Source organism: Thecamonas trahens (assembly GCF_000142905.1).
Source record: "Thecamonas trahens ATCC 50062 unplaced genomic scaffold supercont1.39, whole genome shotgun sequence".
Lineage (NCBI taxonomy): Eukaryota > Apusomonadida > Apusomonadidae > Thecamonas > Thecamonas trahens.
In genome coordinates, this window is record NW_013657641.1 from 29,243 (window position 1) to 50,203 (window position 20,961).

At 63.5% G+C, this 20,961-nt stretch overlaps 3 protein-coding genes across 3 annotated transcripts; 1 reads left to right on the plus strand and 2 right to left on the minus strand.

Moving 5' to 3' along the window:
• Positions 1 to 488: 488 nt before the first annotated feature.
• Positions 489 to 4,818, plus strand: AMSG_08154 (serine/threonine protein kinase; the record flags this gene model as incomplete). Its single annotated transcript, XM_013900060.1, has 3 exons — positions 489 to 1,703; positions 1,742 to 3,982; positions 4,036 to 4,818. The coding sequence occupies 3 exons, from the start codon at positions 489 to 491 to the stop codon at positions 4,816 to 4,818; spliced, it is 4,239 nt and encodes a 1,412-aa protein (XP_013755514.1).
• Positions 4,521 to 16,916, minus strand: AMSG_08155 (TKL protein kinase; the record flags this gene model as incomplete). The annotated part of the gene is made up of 3 exons (XM_013900061.1): positions 4,521 to 7,846; positions 7,888 to 11,328; positions 11,856 to 16,916. The coding sequence occupies 3 exons, from the start codon at positions 16,914 to 16,916 to the stop codon at positions 4,838 to 4,840; spliced, it is 11,511 nt and encodes a 3,836-aa protein (XP_013755515.1). The 3' UTR covers positions 4,521 to 4,837.
• A 545-nt stretch (positions 16,917 to 17,461) lies between these two features.
• On the minus strand, positions 17,462 to 20,210 carry AMSG_08156 (uncharacterized protein). Its single transcript, XM_013900062.1, has 2 exons — positions 20,003 to 20,210; positions 17,462 to 19,409 (listed from the first exon to the last, which is right to left on the minus strand). The coding sequence occupies exons 1-2, from the start codon at positions 20,194 to 20,196 to the stop codon at positions 17,600 to 17,602; spliced, it is 2,004 nt and encodes a 667-aa protein (XP_013755516.1). The 5' UTR covers positions 20,197 to 20,210; the 3' UTR covers positions 17,462 to 17,599.
• Between the last annotated feature and the right edge of the window lie 751 nt (positions 20,211 to 20,961).

Sequence of the window (20,961 nt, forward strand, 5' to 3'; positions counted from 1 at the left end):
GGTGCGAGTCGTGTGTGTGTGTGTGTGTGTGAGTGTGTGTGGGACGGGGCTGAGCGCACTTTGCTGCCTCACTCGCTTCGCGCTCATATTGACACGCGCCACGGGCCAATGTTCTTGGCTGCCTCATATTGGTGCACCGCCGTTGACTGTCGTCATGTGGTCATCAACTGGTCATCAACTGGTCATCAACTGGTCACCGCCAACCTCCCCCCTCCCCCCTCCCATCGCCCCAACCACCGCCACCACTGCCACAAACCGCATCAACCCCATTCCTCCCACCACATCTCACATCTCCCAACCCACCTCCCCACCCCCCCTACCCCTCCCCACCCCACCACCACACCGCACCACCGCACCAAAAAATATTTTTCAACTTTCACTTACCTACACGTACCCCCCTCCTCACCCGCTCCCCCCCCCTCCCCCCCCCTCCCCCCCCCCCACCGCACCCCCACCTCCCACACACACAACACCCCTCTTCATGATTCATGACCACCCTCCACTTACCGCCCGAGTGGCGGAGTGACCAAGTCGAAGAGGCACTCGCACATGCCACCCGCCTCACCGCCATCAGCCTCGAAACGATCGACGGCGGCCGAGCCGCACTTCCGCTCCTCCCAGCATCAGGCCTCGCTACCCTTCTGGACTCGGCCGATCTCTCTGCGCTCACCTCGTTGCATCTGGCTCGCTACCGATCGCTTCATCGCGCTTCGCTGGCAGCTATATTGGCCAACCTTCCCGCCCTTACAGACCTTAGTCTCTCGGCGGCCACAGGCCTCGTCGCTGGCGATCTGGCCGCTCTCGCCACCTCCCGTTGCCTCCCGTCCAAGCTGAGCTCGCTGTCGTTGGCAGAGACCGACCTCGCATCGGGCAACGATGTGGCGGCGCTTCTGATCCATGCTCCGCAGCTGACTGCCTTGGATCTCGCCGCCTCCAACGCCGACGACGACGCGCTAAGATCCATCGCCGCTGCCGCACCCCACAACCTCGCCACCCTCGTCCTCGACCACACCGCAGTCACCGATCGTGGCCTTGACCTGCTCCTCGCATCTTCAGACGATCTCGCGACCCTCACGTCCATCTCTGTCTCTGGCTGCGTCCGCCTCTCGCTTGCCCTCGTCGCCCACATCGCTCCGGTCACTGTCGCTCGCGCCGCCAACGAGCTCGTTCCGCCCTTCCTCCCTGCCCTTGGCGACGATCTCACCGCCGCAACATCCTCTCAGCGCACACGCGCGCTCTCGGCGCTTGCATCGGTCTCGGCCATTCTCGCAGATATGACTACAGCTGTAGGCAACCTTGCTGCCGCTCTTGCTGCCCCGCTCCCGTCCGCAGATATCGACGCCGCCGCCGCCGCCCATCCGGACCTCTGCGCCTACTTTGCCGCCGCCGCACGGGCCACCCCGCTTGGTGTCGCCGCCGACAACGCCGCGCGTTCTGCATCGCAAGCCTCTCGTGAATTTGACGCCTCTGCCGCTGTACTCGCCTCCCGCATGGCCTCGGCTGACCTCTCCGATCACACCGCGGTCCGCGACGCGCTCAACGCGCTCAACGCATCTGACGGCGCGAACCTCGCCACCGCGCGCAGCTCTGCCCTCGCTCTTGCCGCATCAACCTCGGCAGATGCGCTTGTCACCGCCGATGCCGAGCTCAGCGCTCTTACCGCCGCTCACCACGCCGCTTCCCGACTGGACTTTCCCCGCATCGTCCGGCGCATCGCGCCTTCCTCAAAGCCCACGACGAGTGCCTCGCCGCCGTACACGACGAGAGCCTCCTCCGCCCGGTCGCCGCCACCCTCGACGCACTCGATGCCGCCCGCGCTGCACTCGATGATGCCACATCTGCCGCTGCCGCCAGTCACACCGGGCTCGCCCGCCTCGCTACAGCCGCATCCGCCGTCTTGCACTCGCCCTCGCCCCACCCTCCGATCGCCGACTACGCACTCCGCGCCGCCGCTCGCGACGATGTCGCCGCCAGCCATCGCCACTGCGCTGCCCTGATCAAGCTCGAGACCGAGCTGCTCGCCGCAAGCACCTCCGCAACTAGCCTACAGCGTGAGCAGTGGGAGCTTGAGGACGTCATTGACGAGGCCTCGGCTGCCATCGCCGCTCTTGGCAAGAAAGCCCGTCGCTCGGGCAAGCCCATCCCGCCCGCCGCTCTCGTCGCCCCCACTGCCCGCCTCGATGACGCTGCCGCCCGACTCGAAGAAATCAATCAGCACCTGGCTCACTCTCGAGCCGTGCTCGCCGCGCCCGACGCCGCCGCGCTCTTCCCGGACCTCGTCGCCCGCTCTGCCCAGCCATCGTTCCTCTGCCAGCTCCTCGCCACCACATCGGTCGTCGCCGCCGGCGCGCTGTCTGACTACGAGCCCGAGCCGATTGAGGTGCTCCTCTGCCAGGGCGATGCTCAGACAATCAAGTACGAGGTCAAGGTTATGGCTCGAGCTGGAGCCAGCCACGATCTCATCGTACTCAAGTCGGTCTCGCTCGCATCGTCGCACCTCCGTGATGACCTCCTCGCCCGCCTCCGTGCCGAGGCCACCACCACCGCAGCCTTTGACCACCCGCACATTGTCCGCATCAACAGAGTCTTTGAAGCCGCCTCCTCCATCCATATCGAGATGCCGTACTATCCAGGCGGTAACCTCGCTCGATGGCTGGCCCATCGCCCGCCCGGCCCGCCGGGCCTCCCGCTGCTTCGCATCTTCCGGCAGATCGCCTCGGCGCTGACCGCCGCCCACGCCGCAGGCATTGTCCATCGTGACGTCAAGCCGGCCAACGTCTTTGTCGCCGATCCGAACGCACCTCACGTCGTCCTTGGGGACTTTGGCATCGCCAAAGCCGTCGATGCCACCACCACTACCGTCTCATCGGCTTCGACTGCCTCGGCCTCCTCGCTGGCCTTTGGCACCGCCCACTACGCCGCGCCCGAGGCCACTTCGTCCACCTGGGCCCATCTCACACATCGCTTTGCCGTCGACGTTTACTCGCTTGGCATCATCATGCTCGAGACCATCAGCGGCAAGCAGCTCTCCCTCGCATCGCGCCCCGCATCGGCCGCCGCCGCCGTCGCAGCACTCGGTCCCGCCGTCGCCGACGCGCCGCTCATGGCCCAGCTCGCCCCCACCGTCGCCGCCATGCTCGACACCAATCCCGCCGCCCGCCCGCCCATCACAGCCGTCCTCGCCCTCCTCGATGAGCTCATCCCACAGGCTCAGGCCCTCGCCTCGCTCCGCACCCGCACATCCTCTCGCCTCCATGCCCTCCACAGCCTCCGCCGCAACATCCATCACGCCCGCGCAGCCATCGGTCTTGCCCCGGTCGTCTGGCCCGTTCCTGACCCGGCTGTACACTCGGCCACTCTCTTCAGCTTCCTTTCCGCCGCTCCCGCTTCGCTCCTCGCCGCCCGCGTCCAGGCTGTCCATCTTACCACACTCGATGAGACCGCCGCTACCCTTGCCGCCGCCATCGTCGCCCATCCCACGGCCCACGGCCTCGTCACAAGCGCTGATGGTGGCTTGCTCCCACAAGATCCCGACTCGGCACACGGCCTCGGCGTCTTCATCGGCAAGTGCCTCCTCGAGGGCGTCCACCTCCCCATCCCGCTCGCCCCGTGCGTCTACTATGCCCTCCTCGCCGATCCGACCCCAGACTCGCCCTCTGTACTGGATGCGCTCCACACCGGCTTTCTCGCCGGCATCGGGCCCGATCTCCACCCGCTCGTCGCTCTTCTTGCCCCCGACGACCTCCGCCTCACCATCCTGGCTCCGGTGTCTGTTGACCGTCCTCGTCTCCTTGCCGCGCTCTCATGGGAGCCTCCGTCCGCCGCTGACGATCCGGCCGCCGCCGCCGCCGCTCGCCGCTCCTTCATCGCCCTCGTCACAGACCTCGATGAGCTCTCCCTGCATCTCTTGGTTGTCCGCGTCTTTGGCGTCGCCGCCCTCGAGTCCCGCGCCTTTCCGCAGGCCATCGTCAGCTTTGGGGCGGTGCCGTCCGCTTTGATCGCGGCCGTGTCGTCGTCCCACACCTCCTCACCGAGCCCGCGCTCTTTTCCGCCACCGTCCTCGCCGCACTCGGCCTCGAGGCGCCTATGTCTGAGTGCAGCGCCTGCGGCGAAGCCTTTCGCGCCGACGAGGGCATCTCGTGCGCCGCGAGTGATCCTACCCGCGCCCACTTTGTATGCAACGCCTGCTTCGCCGCCTTTGTCGCCGCCTCGCTCACTTTTGACAACATCGGCAACTTCCGCGACGCCGGATCGCTCATCGCCTGTCCCGAGAAGCCTGCCGGCTGCGCCTCGCCGCCGTTCTCCCTCAACGATGTCTCACGCCACGCGCCGGCCCACTTTCCCGCCCTTCTCGCTCTCCGCGATGAGCTGTTCCAGGGCCAGCTCGAGGGCGAGCTGGAGGAGCGCATGCGCCGCGAGATCAAGCTTGCCCTCGCCCAGAACGCCTTTGAGCGCGACGTCCACAACATCGTCGGCCACGTCCATGAGGCCATTCTCACCCTCCGCTGCCCGCGATGCGCTGCGGCCTTCTTTGACTTTACCGGCTGCGCAGCCCTTGTCTGCACCCAGTGCAACGCCGCCTTCTGCGCCCTCTGCCTGGCAGACTGCGGCGACGATGCCCACACTCACGTCCTCCATTGCTCCCTCAATCCGTCCGAGGATTACTACGTCTCTAACGACACGTATCAGGACATACAGCGCGCCCGTCGCCAGCTCGCCCTCCGCCAGTACCTCGCCTCCTTGGACGCTGATCTGGCCGCAGCCGTCACCGCACGCTGTGCCCAGGACTGTGCCGACCTCGGCATCGTCATCGCCTAGTTGTTATCAAAGCCTACACCTACACCAGACTCTCCATCTCGACATCCACTGCTGTGCCATCCACAAACCCACGCAGTGCCGCCGCCGCCTCGGCAGGCAGATCCGGGAGCTCGCGCACGAGGTACGCCGCCACCTGCGCCTGTCGCTCGGCCTCGGCAGAGTACCCGCCGCTGCGGCGCGCGCTGGCAATCTGCCGCACATCGCCCACCACGCCCAACCCCCCGACCACCACAAGCACCACCAGCGCAAGAACAAGCCCCACAAACATGACCTCCGAGTCCGAGTTGTGCCGCTCCGCGTACGATCCTGAGCCCAGAAGGACAACGCAGACAAGAACGAGATTGAGCCGGAACTCGAGCTTGTTGTACAACGGAAAGTAGTACGGCTGGTGCGCACGGACCGCCACAGCAGCTGTGAGTAGCACCACAAGCAGGAGCGCAATCTGCGCCAGCTGGTACTCGGTGAGGAACACACCCGCAAGCACAATCGCCAGCCGCTTACCGAGCTCGGCCACCCCGGTCCAGTAGTACGGCAACCGGTACAGCCGGTACAGCGCCCCGTATCGCGCGAGTGTCTCCGTCACAAGCAAGTTCTGTCGCTGCCGGGCGAGTGCAGCCACAAAGTAGCCTGGCACGCCGAACACGTAAACGCACACAAACACCATCCCAAAAGGCGCCACCTGCCACCACCGCCCGTCAAAGCACGCCACTCCGGGATCGCTGTCCACCACCCACTCGCCATCGGGCAGCTGCGCGCAGTCGAAGATCACAAGCGCCGCCCGCGCCACGGGGATGTAGAGCAACGGCGCAAACGAAAACAGCACGCCGTCGACCATCGCGCCGACGCCGAGCGTCGCCAGCTGAGCCCGCCAAATCGCTACCCGCCCGATCGCAAGCCCCAGCAGCGCCATTCCCAGCGCAAGGAGCGGGACGCAAACAGACGCCACGTACTTGGCGTGGAACGACGTCAGTGCGCACTCGCTGGCAAACACGTTGGCGTCCACGTTGAAAATCGTAAACCACGAGAGCACTGCCCGCGACCTCGCCGTCCATCCAAGCTGCGCCTCGCCGAGGAGCGCAAGCACCTGCAGTGCCACAAGAACCATCGACGCAGACGGCGGCACAAGCCGCTGTCGCAGCACGTTCTCCTTGCCCGTCGTCAGCCGCCGCTTGATCATCAGCCCAACTCCCAGCCCGGCCATCAGCCCGGCCACCACCGCCGCAGTCACCGCTCCGGCCATAAGGCCCACAGACACACCAGGGCACTTGCGGCATCGCAGCGAGCTGTCCGAGTAGAACCCATCCACACATTCGTTGCACATAAACCCCGTGTGGCCGCGCGTGCACCTGCTTGCTCCCGCGCACGCCTCGGGCCGCCGACATCGCGCAAACCCTGTCGCGTTGCCCACAGCAAAGAATCCCGGTGCCGCCACGGGCGGACCTCGCCCGAGCGCACACACTGCGCCCTCGGGACATGGCCCACACGCCACAAGGTAGCTCTCCCCAAGCGCACTGCTCGAGGGATCCATCGTGAACCCGGCTCCGCACACGCAGTACGGGAAGAAAGAGCCGGGCGTCGCCGCGTCCACAGAGTTCGCTCCGCATGGCACAAGATCGCGGCACGCTGCAAACGACCGCTCGGCAGAGTACTCGTTCGCTGCGCATGCCTCGCACGTCAGCGCATCCTCCACGCCCGCCGCACTCCCGCCACCCCATCCGTCGCCGCAAGCCACAACTTGTGATGTCCCCGTCGCGCTCCTCACCCGCGCTCCGCTGCCTCCGCTCGCCTGAACCACCGCGTACGTCCACTCTACTCCGCGCAGCGTCGCCTCACTCCCGGCCTGCACAAACAGCGGCACTCCGCGGACAATCGCCGGGTGGCTCGCCAAGTTGGTGTTCTCCGCATCGCCGCCGAGCACCAATCCGTCACCCGCAAACTCGGCAGTCACTGCTACGTTGACGTACGTCACGTTGCGTCCAGCCCCGTCGCGGCCCACAATCTCGGCTGTCAGCGACTGCCCGGCCATCACCTCGGCCGCTGGCGCCGCAGACACCAAAAGCTCAACGACCGGTCCGTCAACAGCCACCGCACCGCTGGCATCGCTTGCCACTGTCACCCATGCCTCACGTCCACAGCTAAAGCCCGTCGATGACGATCCCAGCCTGCCGCCACGCCCGGCCTTGTTGCCGCTTGCCACCGTCCTCGCCCCGCTCACAGTAACTCGTCCGCCGCACGCGCCCAGCCCGCCGCCGTAGCTGCTGGCCTGGTTCCGCACCAGCGTCACATCGGTCATCGCCACCACAACCTCTGCGCCCCCCGCCCCATCTAGCGTCGGAAAGTCAACCACGGTGCCGGCGCTGATCCCGACCCCGGCGGTCGCCGCAAGCACCGCAAGCCCGCCACCAAACTGCGCTGAATTGTCCTCGATCGCGCAACTAGCCAGCGACACGCTCCCAGCGCTACTGGCAAACACTCCACCACCGGCTCCGCGCTCCGCCCTGTTCTTCTGAAACAACACTTGCTCGCCCGTCATCGTCGCCGTTTCGCCGACATACACCCCGCCGCCCGAGTCAAAACTCGCCGTGCACCCAACAATCGCACTCTGCCGCACCGTCACCAGCGCCCCCGCTTCGGCCGCCAGCCCTCCGCCGCGCCTCGCGCTGCAAAGAGTGATCTCGGTCTGCTCGAGGACCACACTGGCTCCGCCGCCGCGCGCCACGATCGCTCCGCCGGTCACCGCCGCGCTGCACCCGCGGAACGCCGAGTCACTTGCAGTTAGCGTGCCACCGTTCAGTACCGCCACCGCACCGCCAACGCCGAGATCCAGCGTCGTCGTCCCGACCACCGGCTCGACCACGCTGGCGTTAGCTACTGTCACGTTGGCAAGCGCCAATATCCCGTCCGCGTCAACACGTAGGCCCGGTGCGCCAAACAGGACGCCCCTCGCCACACCCAACCCGTTGACATCCACCGAGTCAAGCGTTAGCTGCCCACCAGAGTCCACGACAAACAGCACTCCGCCATCGCACTCAAACCTCGCCCGTGGCCCGACCGAGCCCTCACCCCAACCATCCGCACCTCGTGCGAGATTTCGGCGTGCGCATCCACTCGGCATCCGTACTCGACCCCTGCTTCGAGCTCGATCGTTGCAGCTACGCACCGCGACGACCGCTCAACCACACTCCACAGACACGCAAACGTGTTCCGCATCGCTTCACCGCCGCACTCGCTCGCCGTGGTGCTCATGCGATGCACCGTACCCTCGTAAGTCGCAAAGGCTGTTCGCGTCAGCGCTGCCAGCCACACAACCTGGTCAGCACCCTCTGAAGTGAACAAGATGTCGAGGTCACCATCACCGTCCACATCGCTCATGAGGATGCGGTTGACCTCGGACGCATCCGCCACAAGATCGGCTCCAGAGAACAGCCCCAGTCCGTCCAAGTTGTGGAAAAGCATGACTTTGACACTGTCAGACACAACAAGGTCCAGGTCACCGTCACCATCTGCATCGCTCGCTTCAACCGCCATCGGCCCAAAGCCAGTAGTCAAGTTGGTGGCCACCACAACTGGCTCTTGAAATGCCGTCGCGTTCACAGCCGCCGCCCACGAGACCATACCAGAGCCGCGGGCGGTAAATGCCACGTCGCGCAGGCCGTCGCCATTCAAGTCGCCACTCGCAACGCCAAACAGCTCATCGGTTGCCTCGCCCCCGCGCTCGACCACAGTCCGTGGGGTGGAAAAGCCCCCAGTGCCGTTGCCCGCAGCCACGAGAACTTCTCCCAGTTGAAGAACCATTACCACATCGAGCGCCCCGTCGCCGTCCATGTCGGTCACCTCAAATACCTGGAACGCTTCGCCGCTGTGCGACGCAACTACGCGTGCTTGCTCAAAGCCTTGCGCATTGTCCCGACGCATGAGTACAATCGCTTCAAAGGCCGAGCAAAGCACGTCGAGCTGCCCATCGCCATCCACGTCAGCGAGCTGGACGTCGTGCAGCAAATCTAGCGAGGTGACAATTGGCGAAGAGTCGCCGAGCACAAAGGTGCCAATGCCATCACTGTTGGCGTACCACACCAGCTCTTTGGCGCCCTGAAGGGCGATCACAACATCGGCATCACCGTCAAGGTCAACATCACCAAGCGCAGCCGCAACAGGCTTGTTGAGCCCGGTGTCGATAGCGTTGAGCGAGGTAAAGCCGCTACCCTCGACAGAGGCAAACCAGCCGACGGTGCCAACTGACGAAAAGGTAGCCACGACGTCGACCCATGCGTCGCCGTTGACGTCGCCGGTTGCCAAGCCGTTCGGGTCCGAGTTGGGCGATGAAAACAGAACGTTGGGCTCCGAGTAGCCTGCCAATGCACTCTGTACCAATCCCTGGCCCGGCGCTGTGGCGTACCACACCAGCCGTGCGTGCGCGGTTGTCGCCACAACCGTATCGAGTCTCCCATCGCCGTTAATGTCGGCTAGTGCCAGCGCCTTGACCTCTGTCGACTCGCTGTCGACCACACTGACCGCATCAAAGCGCCCGCGTCCGCGCCCGGCCATCCACAACAGCCGCTCTTCAACGGTGTCCGACGCAATGATGTCGATCCACCCGTCGCCGTTCATGTCGGCCACTCCGAGGCCATAGATACCCTTTGTGCCACTGATTAGCACCATCCCTTCTGCAAAGCCACCAGTGCCGTCGCTGTTGATGTAGAGCACAACCGCGTTCCTTGTTGCCGCGCCCACAATGAGGTCCATCGCACCATCGCCGTCGGCATCAGCCAGCGCCGCAGTCTTCACCTGCCCTGCGGCAGTATCGATGACCTGCGCCGCGCCAAAGCTAGTCCCGACTCCAGCGTACCAGACCAAGACCTCGCCGTTGGTACCGGCGACCACGTCACTCGTGCCGTCGCCGTTGATGTCACCGATGGTCACGCTTCGTGCCAGGAAGAGCGCCGCATCGACAAAAACCGATGGTTCGAACGTGCTGCCCCCTCCGGCGCTCTGCTCAATGTACAACACAGCGCCCAAGCCGATGTCTGCCACAATAACGTCCAGCCAGCCGTCGCCACTGTGGTCAACAAACCCAAGATTCGTCGGCGCACTCAGGCCAACCGCGATAGCCACTGGCGCCGAGAAGCTACCCGACCCGTCGTTGGCTACCCACGCGAGCTTGATGCCGGTGCTTGAAGCCCACGCAATGTCTGCGTCGCCGTCGTCGTCTACATCGGCCAATACAACGTGCTCCACATAGCCAGCATTGGCCACAACCACCTCTGCTGGGCCGAACCGACCGCGGCCGTCAAGGTTAAAGGCGACTCGGATCTCGCCGTTGCCGTCGCCGACCACCACGTCGGCATCGCCATCACCGTCCAAATCGTCCGCCGCCACCCCTCCCGGGTCGGTCGGCCACGCGCTCAGCTGAACTTTGCTGTCCCAGCCTCCACCGTTGGCGAAATACACAAAGAGCTCATCAATGTCACTGTGCGCTGAGACCACATCCAGCAGGCCGTCGCCGTTGAGGTCAACCACCGCAACATCATACGGCAATTCCAGGTCGGAGCCGACCACATGCTGCACCCATGGCGGCGAAGGTCCACCCAAGCGGTTCTCGTACACAACGACCAGATTGGCGGCCCGGAGGCTCACCACAACGTCGAGTGCCGACGAGCCAATGGCATCGGCAAGCGCAAGCCCATACGGCTCGCCCAGGCCCGAGTCGACGGCGACTGGAGTCGTAGGGCCAACTACTGACCCGATGTTCGCCACCCATGTCACCGAACCGCCGTCGTCGTTGGTCATCACCGCATCGAGAGCAGCGTCGCCGTCAATGTCGCCAAGCGCAACGGCCTTGACGTCGAGCTGTGCGCTAAAGGAAGCAAATTGCTCGAAAAATGCAGGCTCCCCGGCCTTGTAGAAAAGTTCAACCGTGTTCTCGCGGCCGTTGGCAGCAACAACAACCAGACCCTTGCCAGCCACATCGGCAACGACAATGTCCGAGAAGCCCCCATTCGGCCGGATGGCGATGTAGTGTGCCCTTGAGAAGAACGAGCCCTCACCGTCAACATTGGCCACCCAGAACAACATCGCCGGCATGCTCCAGGTGGCGACGATGATGTCGCTGTCGCCGTCGGCGTCCACATCAGCAATGGCCACGGCTTCGGGCGACCGGCCGATCTGACTCACTACAATGGGCGGATCAAAAAGGCCCCGAGGATCAACGTTGCGGTACCAAACAACCGAGTTTGGACCATGGAGAGGGTCCGGACCATCAATGAGGCCGGCGACAATGTCTGTATCGGCATCACCATCCACATCTGCGAGTGTGAAGAAATAGACATTGGGCGCAGCCGAGGTCGCCACTCTTGGCGGCTCCCAACCACCTCCAGGAGCTGCAATGCCCTTGTACCACACAATGAGCCCATACAACTCATCAGCCACCACCACATCATCCGTCGCATCGTCATCAATTCGTCCCACATCAATCGTCCGCAGCCGAGAATACTCGCCGTCAATTCTTTGCGCCTGCGCAGAAAGTTCGGCCACGCACGCCGGCCGCCCGTCTGCCACCACCACCACCGACACCGCCTCTCCCTCTCCCTCCACCAACCCGGCCAAGCCGACCAACACCATCCAGCCAACGCCCACCAGCAGAGCGAGGGAAGCAAGCGTGTGCTGCCGAGAGGGTGACAAACGCATGTAGGCTGCACGTGGAGTGATCTTGTACCGAGTCCGTCCGGCCGAGGCGAGAGAAGTGGTGCCTGGCTGAGCGGGAAAACTCCTGTTTGGGAAAGGGGGGGGGGGGGGGGGGGGGGGGCTAGGGCATGGTCGCATGATCACGGCCACGGTAACGGGCACGGACACGGGCGCGGACACAGCCCCGGCCACGGACACGGATACAGGTACAGGTACAGCCACGACCACGGGCTCTCGTGTCCTCCATTTACAGCGCCTGGCCATCACTTTCGACCGCATCGTGGTCATAACATGCGTTCATCAGCACCATCGGCACTAGGACGGGGGGGGGGGGGGGTAGGGTCTCACTCCGCGACGCCGACAAACTCGGACTCGTCCATACCCTCGAGGAGCGCGACTAGAGTGGCGGCGCCGACACGATCGTGCGGGTTCTGCAGCCAGCACGACTGGAGGACCCGAACGAGTCGCTGCGAGGAAAAGATGGAGAGATCGGGAGGGGTGTCGGACCGGATGGCGTGTGCCACTTCCAAGGCCGACGATCCCCAGAAGGCCTGTCTCCGGGTGACCAGCTCGTAGAGGATCGAGCCATAGGCAAAAATGTCCGACTCGGCAATCACAGGTACACCACGCAGGTCCTCGGGCGACATGTACGCCACCATCGGCGACATGGTCATGGTGGAGATGCCGGTCTTGAGCGAGGTCGAGTTGAGATCGGCAAGCGAGACGTGGCTTCCATCTTCGGCGTCGAGCATGACGTTGGTCGGTTTGACCGCCCCATGCACCCCACCCACGGCGTGGAGCGCGGCGAGCGCCTTGGCGAGCGAAATCGCAATGCTGCGAGTAAGCCGCGGATTGTTGTCATCGCTTATGATGACGTCAAGGACCGAGCCACGGACCTTGAGCGGATATACGACGCCGATGTACGGCCGGTGGATGCACATGGCGATGGGCCCCACAATGACGCCAGGATCGACTGTCTTGGCCACCTTGTACGTTTGCGCAATCCCGCACGCAAACCTGACCCGCGACACGACCGGCACATCCTGCTCGAGGATGAGCTTGATAAACACCTTGTCGTTTCCCCACGTAGAGATGATGGCCTTGCAAAACGAAGCCACGCCACCGACCACTCCACGCTGCACCGCCCCACGCATATCTGAGAGCGAGACAAAGAACTTGCCGCCAAGCTCGTGATAGGCGAGAAGACCGGCCCGTCGCACTGGGAGCCCGCTTTCTAATTGCCGGGGTCTCCGCTTTCGTGACAGCTGTAGCACCGTTGAGCCGCTTCGGGTCATCGACGGCGGGGTAGCCAACACCTTGCCGCCATCAACGACGCCGTCGTCTGAATCGCTGCTTGGCGAGGTCTCGACCGTCTCGGCTTGTGTGTTCGACACTTGGGCCATCGACGAGCTTGGCCCATCCTCAACAGCGCTCCGGATGCTCTCGCCGGCCGGCACCTCAGACTCGCGAAGCAGCTGACCGACGCCGGCAAAGACGTTGGGAGCAACTGCAACGAAAGGCTGCTTGCTCTTGGTCTCGGCGTGTATGTAACCGGTCAAGTCGGGCACGAGTGAGCTGTGGATGTAGATGCCCGGCGGCGCGTCGTCACTGATCATGTAAACCATCTCCTCGAGCGCTAGCGGGCCTGCACCGCCGAAAACCCGCAGCGAGCCCTCGTCCGAACCCGTGAACACCGCACCCTGGGTCTCGATCATACCGATGGTGGCAAAGGCGGTGATCTCGTCGCGACCGGCCATGGCGCCCAGGACCGAGTCGAGAAACATGACCAGCTGCGCTGGAACCTGACAGGCCACAAAGACCTCGTTGAGTGTTGACGAGGCCAGCAGCGTCGAGCTCAGCTTGGTTGCCATCGATACAGCCGAGTGGAAGGTGGTGAGGACTGACTGGGCACGTTTCGGTTCAGACAGGACAGTGTCTTCGTCGATGGACGACCTCAACCGCACCAGGACCATCCGCCCATTGGGCGCCTCGACGGTGGTCGGCATTACGATCCGCCGCGCTTCATAAGCACGCGAGAGCGCAGTGACCAGCTCACTAAACGACGGTCGCACCGTAACGTCGCCATCCCAGCACTTGACAATGTGAGGGACGAGCGACTTGGCCCACTCGGGCACAATCTCCAGTGAGGGCCGCAGGACGCCAACCGAGACCTCGATCGCTACCGTCACTGGGTTGCGGCCAAAGTACGGCTCGGTCCGGGTCACCATCTCCCACACAGTCACGCCGAACGAGTACACGTCCGACGCCTCGGACGTTGCGCTCGGCCCCTCGTTGAGAACCTCGGGTGCGGTCCAGAGGAGCGAGCCCAGGTTACCAGCCTCCTGCACCATCATCAGCGGCATCTGCAGGCCCGACTCCAGCGAGGCACCGGTTGACATACTGGTGCCAGGTCCGCTTGGATTGTTAGGGTCTCCAGTGGCAAGCAACGATAACAGCGGGCCCGAGCCGGTCGAGCTTGCGGCCACGGACGAACCACCTGAGCTCGTCCGCGTTCCGCGGAGCTTGCGCAACTGCTTGGCCCGCCGCCGTTGAACTCGCTTCGACACCTTGGCGCGCTGCTCGGTTGACTCGGACTTGACCGACGAGAGACCAAAGTCGGCGATCTTGGGCACCCATCCGGCGTCAAGGAGAACGTTGAGCGACTTGAGATCGCGGTGGACAATGCCGGCGTGGTGGAGAAAGTCCATGCCGAGTGCGATGCAGTGAGCCCACCACGTGACAAGGTTGACCTCGAGGTTGTAGTCATAGTTGTGGAGGACCGAGAACATGGATCCGTTGGGGACAAACTCTGTGACAAGGCCTGCCGGGTCGACCACAATGCCCATAAACAGTACAATGTGCGGATGTCGCAGTGCCATCAGCATTTGCGCCTCGGCCACAAAGTCGGCCAGCCGGTCCATGTCGTCCTTGCCCATCCCATGCATGTGCTTGACCGCCATAGGCGAGCCACGCCACGTCGCCAGATACACCGTTCCAAACGAGCCCGTCCCCAGGACCTTGCTCACCTTGAGCTCGTTGAGCGGAATGACGAGCTGCTCATCTACTTTGAGCTTGACGACCACGTCGCGCGCATGAATGCGGCACGCAGCAACACAACAAACAAGGCACGCACAGATCGTCAACGCCACCAGCGAGAGAATGACCGGGAGCAGCGAGGTCTGTGATGGGGGCGGAGTGCTTGCCGCACACTCGCCAAACACCACGCACCGGTCAATGAGCGGGACACCGTGGCAAGTGGCGGTTTGCAACTGCCTCACCGCAGCCTGTAACGTGACATTGACGACCGGCGTATAACTGGCAGCCTGCGCGAGATCGAACGCGTCGACCGAGGTCGCCAACCAGAAGTAGAGCTCTGCAGCAAGAGTGCGCTCGTTGCAGTGGGTGTCGTCAGCTTTGTCCTCTATGACAAAGTACGCAAAGCCGGCAAGTGGCCAGGCTCCGTGGGCCTCGAGGTCGGCCAGTGATCGCACAAACGGTTGCGCCGCCTCGTCTGGTACCTGGGCGACCGCAGCCAGCATGGTCTTCTTCATCGAGGTGCTCGAGGCGACGACAACAGATTCAGCAGCGTTGATCAGCTGCACGGTGACCAGGCCGCCGGCGTCAGCCACAGCCTGGGTGACAAAGCCAATTGCGCCGGGCGTTGCAGGCAGCCAGCGGGCCATGGCAGTCTCCGAGCTGGAGCGGTGCCAGCAGCCAGAGCCCCTGGCCTCGCCGGGCCAAAAGCCAGCCGGAACAAGATCGCTCGGCTCTGGTAGGACTGCCGCCCACTCGGACGAGAACGAAGCGAGCGCTTCGGTGAGGATTCGGGTCGAGCCCGAGGCCGTCGAGAGAAGCCCCACACAGACGGTTGTGTTAGGGAGCCACGGCGCGAGCTCGGGGTTAAGTGCCGCGATCTCAGGCGCATCCCAAACTGAGACACGCCCCATGAAAATCCGGGCCACAAGCGCGCGCGAGAGGGTAAGCCGCGGCAGACTCGGCGGGGCGCCGGGCTTGAGCTCCACGTTGTAGGGGAGGACGACTGGGGTAGCTACCATGGGGAGAACAAGCGCGTTTGGATGGGCCACGCGCTCGGTCTGTGAGAGACCGCGGTCCGCCACGGCGTAGACGTAATCTTCGGATCGCAGAGTCTCAAGGAGCGAGCTGCTGAAGTCGCTGTAGCGAATGTGGGTCCGATGGAGGGCGTTGAACAGCGCGAGTGCCTCTTCCACAACAGGGATGGCGACAGAGGCACCCGATCCGGCCGCAAAGAGGGAGTGTCGGACAAGCTGGGCGCTGTTGCAGCGGAGCACATTCACCTGATCGAGCGCATACGTTCGTTGCGCCGCTGGCAGCGCAACGTGACCGAGCCGCCACTGGTAATCGGCGACAAAGAGCGAGGAGATGATGTGGATGAAACCAAGGACCGTACTGCGGAGGGTAGCACACACGGCGGCATCAACCTCGTTGAGTGCGCTCGGAAGCATGACCCACTCGACGTAGGTGAGCGGCCAGCCAAACTCGGCGGCGGTGAGCAGCGGGCTGAGCGCATCGAGCCGGAGCGCGGAGGTCGCAGCGAGAACCGAGCCGTGAGAGAGGGAGACTGCGGCACGATCACCAAGCCCCTTCAGCCGCGGCACCTGCACGACTGACGCCCAATGCGGGTCGTACGCCTCGGAGGTAAGTACCGTAAAAGCATACAGCGTGTCAAGGACGGCAACACCGCTTTCGACGGCCGATGTCAGCGATTGCTTGCGAGTGTGGGGAGGTGAGAGCGGATGTGGTGCTGAGTTCTCACGCATCCTCACCAGCACCTCATTGAGTACATGGTCGACGACTGGTGACTCGTACCGGATGAGGACGACCGTGGCGTTTGGCATGTTCCGACCCGGGTTGAGGGCGGCGATGTCCGGGTGCGACCACTCGGAGATCTCACCGCGCCAGAGACGGACAACCAGCTCGGGGGTCAGCACTATCTCGCTTGTGTCGGTGCTCGGCAGGTGCGCGAGCGGTACAAGATACGACGTAGTGACCGGAACAGCCTTGATTGTCTCTGAGCAAGCCTTACCGGCGGCCACAGCCTCGGGCGGGCACAGATCGGTCAGCGCCGGTCCGGCCGTGTTGCCAATTTCTACCGCCAGACCCGCGCTGATCTGCTGACCGGCGTCCGTCGAGTGAGATGACGCTGTAACAAAGTCAGCAGTCGCCGTGTCATCGTCATCAACCTCGATGTCGAGTCTTGGGTCCAAGGCCATGAGCTTGCGGACGGCGAGACGATGGGTCGTGGGTGCCATAGCGACGGGCCAAATCGAGTCTGAGCTCTGGCGACGGCTGTTTGAGGAGGAATCTGAGCCAGTGTCGGCGACAGAGACTCGGATGGAGCGAGAGGCAAACGACACCAATCGCGACATGGACGACATACCGACGAGGACCGCGACATCATCACTACCGCTGCTCCTGCTTGGCTCCACAGAAGCGATGGCATCCGAGGCAGCGGGTGACGGGGTGGGGCAGTGGTCGACGGGCTGGCAGCGGCGGCAGCGGTCGCTGGCGTGGCTGTATCAGGAGCCATTGCGGCGATATCGGCAGACGACAAAGGTACAACAGCGGGCGGTGATGCAGCGGTGTCGGCAGGCGACGAAACGTCGGTGGCGGCGGAAGCAGCAGCAGCAGCAGCAGCAGCAGCAGCAGCAGCAGCAGGAGGAGCAGCAGGAGCAGGAGCAGCAGCAGCGGCAGCGGGAGAAGGGAGCTGGTGACCACGGTCACCTGTTCGGCCACCTTCCCACCTCTGTCCACGGGGGGTTGTTGAGGTGGTTGTTTGGAGGACAATGCACACGAGTGTGAGAACAACAACCATTGTCCGCATCTTGTGCGCACCTCCACTACCTCCTTCTTCCCCCTGGCTCCGGGTAAGTAACAAGTGGGGGGGAGCCCGGTGTCGGTGGCGGGATCGGGCAGACGGTCATCTGTCCCGCACTCGGCTTCATTAGCATCAATCAGACGCATTGAAAGACGTTGCGGTAGAAACGGCCAAAAAAAAAAATGTTTGCCTGTGGCCTCCTATATCCCCACATTCTGGCGGATGGGCAGGAGCGCCTGCAGATTAGGGAGCAAGGAACACGAGCTCGAGATCGTCGTGGCCGGCGAGCATGTCCAGGATATCATTGTTGTCGACAAAGCTGGTTTCAGATGGCGCACGACTCGGCGGGAAGCCGGAGGAGCAGGCAGCGCCAGTGGGCGCGGCGGACGTGGTGTCGACGGCAGCGGCTGTGCCAAACATGGCGGCGGTAGACGCATCTATTGTGCCGAGCGTGACCGAGGCATTCAGGGAACACGTCTCGATGGCGAGGCGTACAGCGGGGAGAGGCGAGAGCTCTGACGGTGAGACGGCGTAGAGTGGGTCAAGGGCAGCGTCGATGCGCTGGAGCGCCGAGAGCGAGTGGGCACAGACAGCGTTGATGGCTGTGACGCTGAGGAGGTAGTTGGCGAGCGCGACGCCGCGCGAGAGCGGCGAGCTCTCCATAATCCTGAGTGCCACCTCGAGAAAGCGAAACGATGTGTCGCCGTTGGTGTACGCCAAGTGGTCGACGATGCACAGGTAGTACGCGGCCATGAGCGCGGTAAAGCCGCCATAGCACAGCGCCTGGGCATTGTGAGGTGAATGAGCTTGGACGTCGGCGAGCATCATCTTGCTCATGTTGATCATGAGCGGCATGAGCTCGACAAGCCGCCGATGCCGCGCGCCGGGTAGCATCAGATTCCGCGAGAACTCGCCGACGTCGACGCTCTCGTCGACAGGCTCGGCACATGCGCCCGCGTCGGCGTACACCAGCGTACGTACCATCGTGTCGACAAAGGCATGCGAGAGCGGCGGGAGAAAGAGCGTCGCCTCGGCCGACGTCAGATACGCTTCGATGGCCTCGCCGGTCACACCGTACACCACCGTCCACCACGAGCGAGGCATTGGACTCCATACTTGGGTTGCCATGTGCTGCGTGCAGCCGCACGCCAGCCGTACGGCTTGTTCGTCGCCCAGCGCTGTCATCTGCAGCAGGGCCTTGGCATTCGGTGCCTCGTCGAGCACCGCAAAGGCACGCATCAGCGCCATATAGTCTGAGCCCGACTGCGACGCCCGCTTGATCACCTTGCCCTTCCGCGCCGCCAGCTCGATGACAATGTCCCAAGCCCGCGACATGTGCTCGTTGAACCGCTTCGGGTCGACACCAAAGTACAGGCCGGTAATCATAAAGTTGGTCGATGCCAGATTACGCGTGTACGGATCACGTGCGTACGTCACCGCCATGTGCGCAGACGACTTGGCCACCTGTGCCAGCTCCGGATTCGACGCCGCAAGCACATGTGCCGCCATCGCGTCCAGCTGGATCTTGAGCACGGGCGAGTCGAGGAGAGCTGATGGCTGTCGGCTCTGCAAACACGCCAGCGCCTCGAGCGACTGGCTCAGCTGCGCGCAGCCGAGCAAAGGATTGACGAACCGAAAGTATGCCTTGACAATGTCTGCTTGGTCCGTTGTCAGCATCACATACTGTGCAGGGTGTCTCAATGACAATGCCTGCTGTTTCTCGCCTTCTCTGCTCTCCAAAGCCCGTTGCCGCTTCATCGCCGGCCGCGGCGTTGTCACACCGGCCTTTGCCGCCGCTTCCTCTCCGCTAGCACTGCTGCTGTTGCTGCTGCTGGCTCCCTCGACCTCGTTCGATGGCCCAGGCACGCCCATACCCATCATTGCCGCCAAAGCAGCTGGCGATGGCGACGCCAACGAGCACCGTCCGCTCTGTACCTGTTGCACCGCCGCCATCACCGCACGGGCATCCAGCGCCGCCTCTGTCTGCAATGACGTGAGCTCGTGCGACGAGCTGCCAGTTCCAGTGGTAAAGCCCGACCTGTCTGTCTGGTCCCTATCAACCTCCGACCGAACAAGTGTGAGTGTGAGTGCAAGTGACGACCATGACAGCCACAGCAGCACATGGGGAACATACGCTCCCCTTCATCGCCACGGCATCAGTGCAGGCTAGGGGAAGGGGTAGTAGAAAAGGGCGGTAGACATGGCGCAGCGCAGAGATTGTGGTGGAGGGGAGAGAGAGAGAGAGAGAGAGAGAGAGAGAGAGAGAGAGAGAGAGAGAGAGGGCTTGGTGCCGGGTTGATGACGACAGAAGAACAATGCCCTTCCCCCTCCCCCTCCCTCCCCTCCCCTCCCACAAAAAAAAAAAAAAATGTTTGGTGGGCAGAGAGGACAGTGGGGAAGCCGGTAAGGGAGCAGTCACGTGGTGTGTGAAGGTGCGGGAAGAAGAGAGGCTACAGTCGATGTACAGCCATGCAAAACGGATAGCAATGCAGTGGATGGCAGTGGCATGAGATTGGTAAAGAGGTTGGGTGGGTGGGTGGCATGGACATGGTGGGTATGGCTGTGTGGGGGTCATGGAAGGAGAGGGGGAGGGGGGGGGGGGCCTTGACAGTATTGCCCAATGAGCAATGACTGACAACAACGTACGTTGGTGGTTGGCCAATTGGTGGCCATGACACGGCAGCACCAGTGGTCGGTGACATGAGCAAGTCGTCACATGGTTCTTCCATACATGCCGAAGGCACTCTCCGTCGCTTTCGTCTCACCTCTGGCTGGGCAAGGGCCACTGCCGCAGCAATAGCTGCAACAGATGGTTGGGCCTTGGCCACATCCTCGCTCATTCACACAATGCCCGAGTCGAGTGTGAGTGGGGAGGGAGGGAGAGGAGGGTGGTGTGAGCCTCAGCTCTGCGGGTGACCGCCGAAACTCAAACTCGGTTGGACAAAAAAAAATATTAGCACCCACCCCCCACCCGCCATCCACTCAGCCAACCCCCCCCCAACCTCCCAGCAACCAACCAACCGCCGCCCGACAACAGGACACGGCGCCGACAGAAAGGGGGCGGGAGGCTGCATAGCGGGGAGCACTCCACGCCAGCCCAGGGCAGACGTCAACCAGGCTAGCGCTCGACCCGCACATGTCGTTCCCCAACCGGCCGATGCGGCGTGTGCACGCAGGCGGACAGCAGAGCGGGAGTGGTGGCGAGCGAGCGAGCGGAAGGACGAGCCGGAGCTACTACGCCCATGTCCATCGTGAGTATCGTGCAGAAGCAGCAGAGCTGTTTGATCACGCGCCCAAGTCGGCGGCTCGCTTGGCATACAGACATACCTTGGAGAACCTTGATCCCGATGGCTCGACTGCTGCTATGCCGTCATCGTCATGGATCGACTCGATTCGTTTGTCGGATGAGGACGAGGTCGATGACGCCGGTGATGACGTCCACCAGAGCTCACTGAGGGCCCTGGGTCTCTCCGGTCTCATCGGCGGTGGCACTGCTGTCGCTGCCTCGACTCCCGCTCTTGACGCGGGCGATGGCCTGCATGCGGGCACCGCCAAGGAGGAGGCCAACAACAAGATGCGCCAGAGCAGGAGGGATCGCAAGAAGC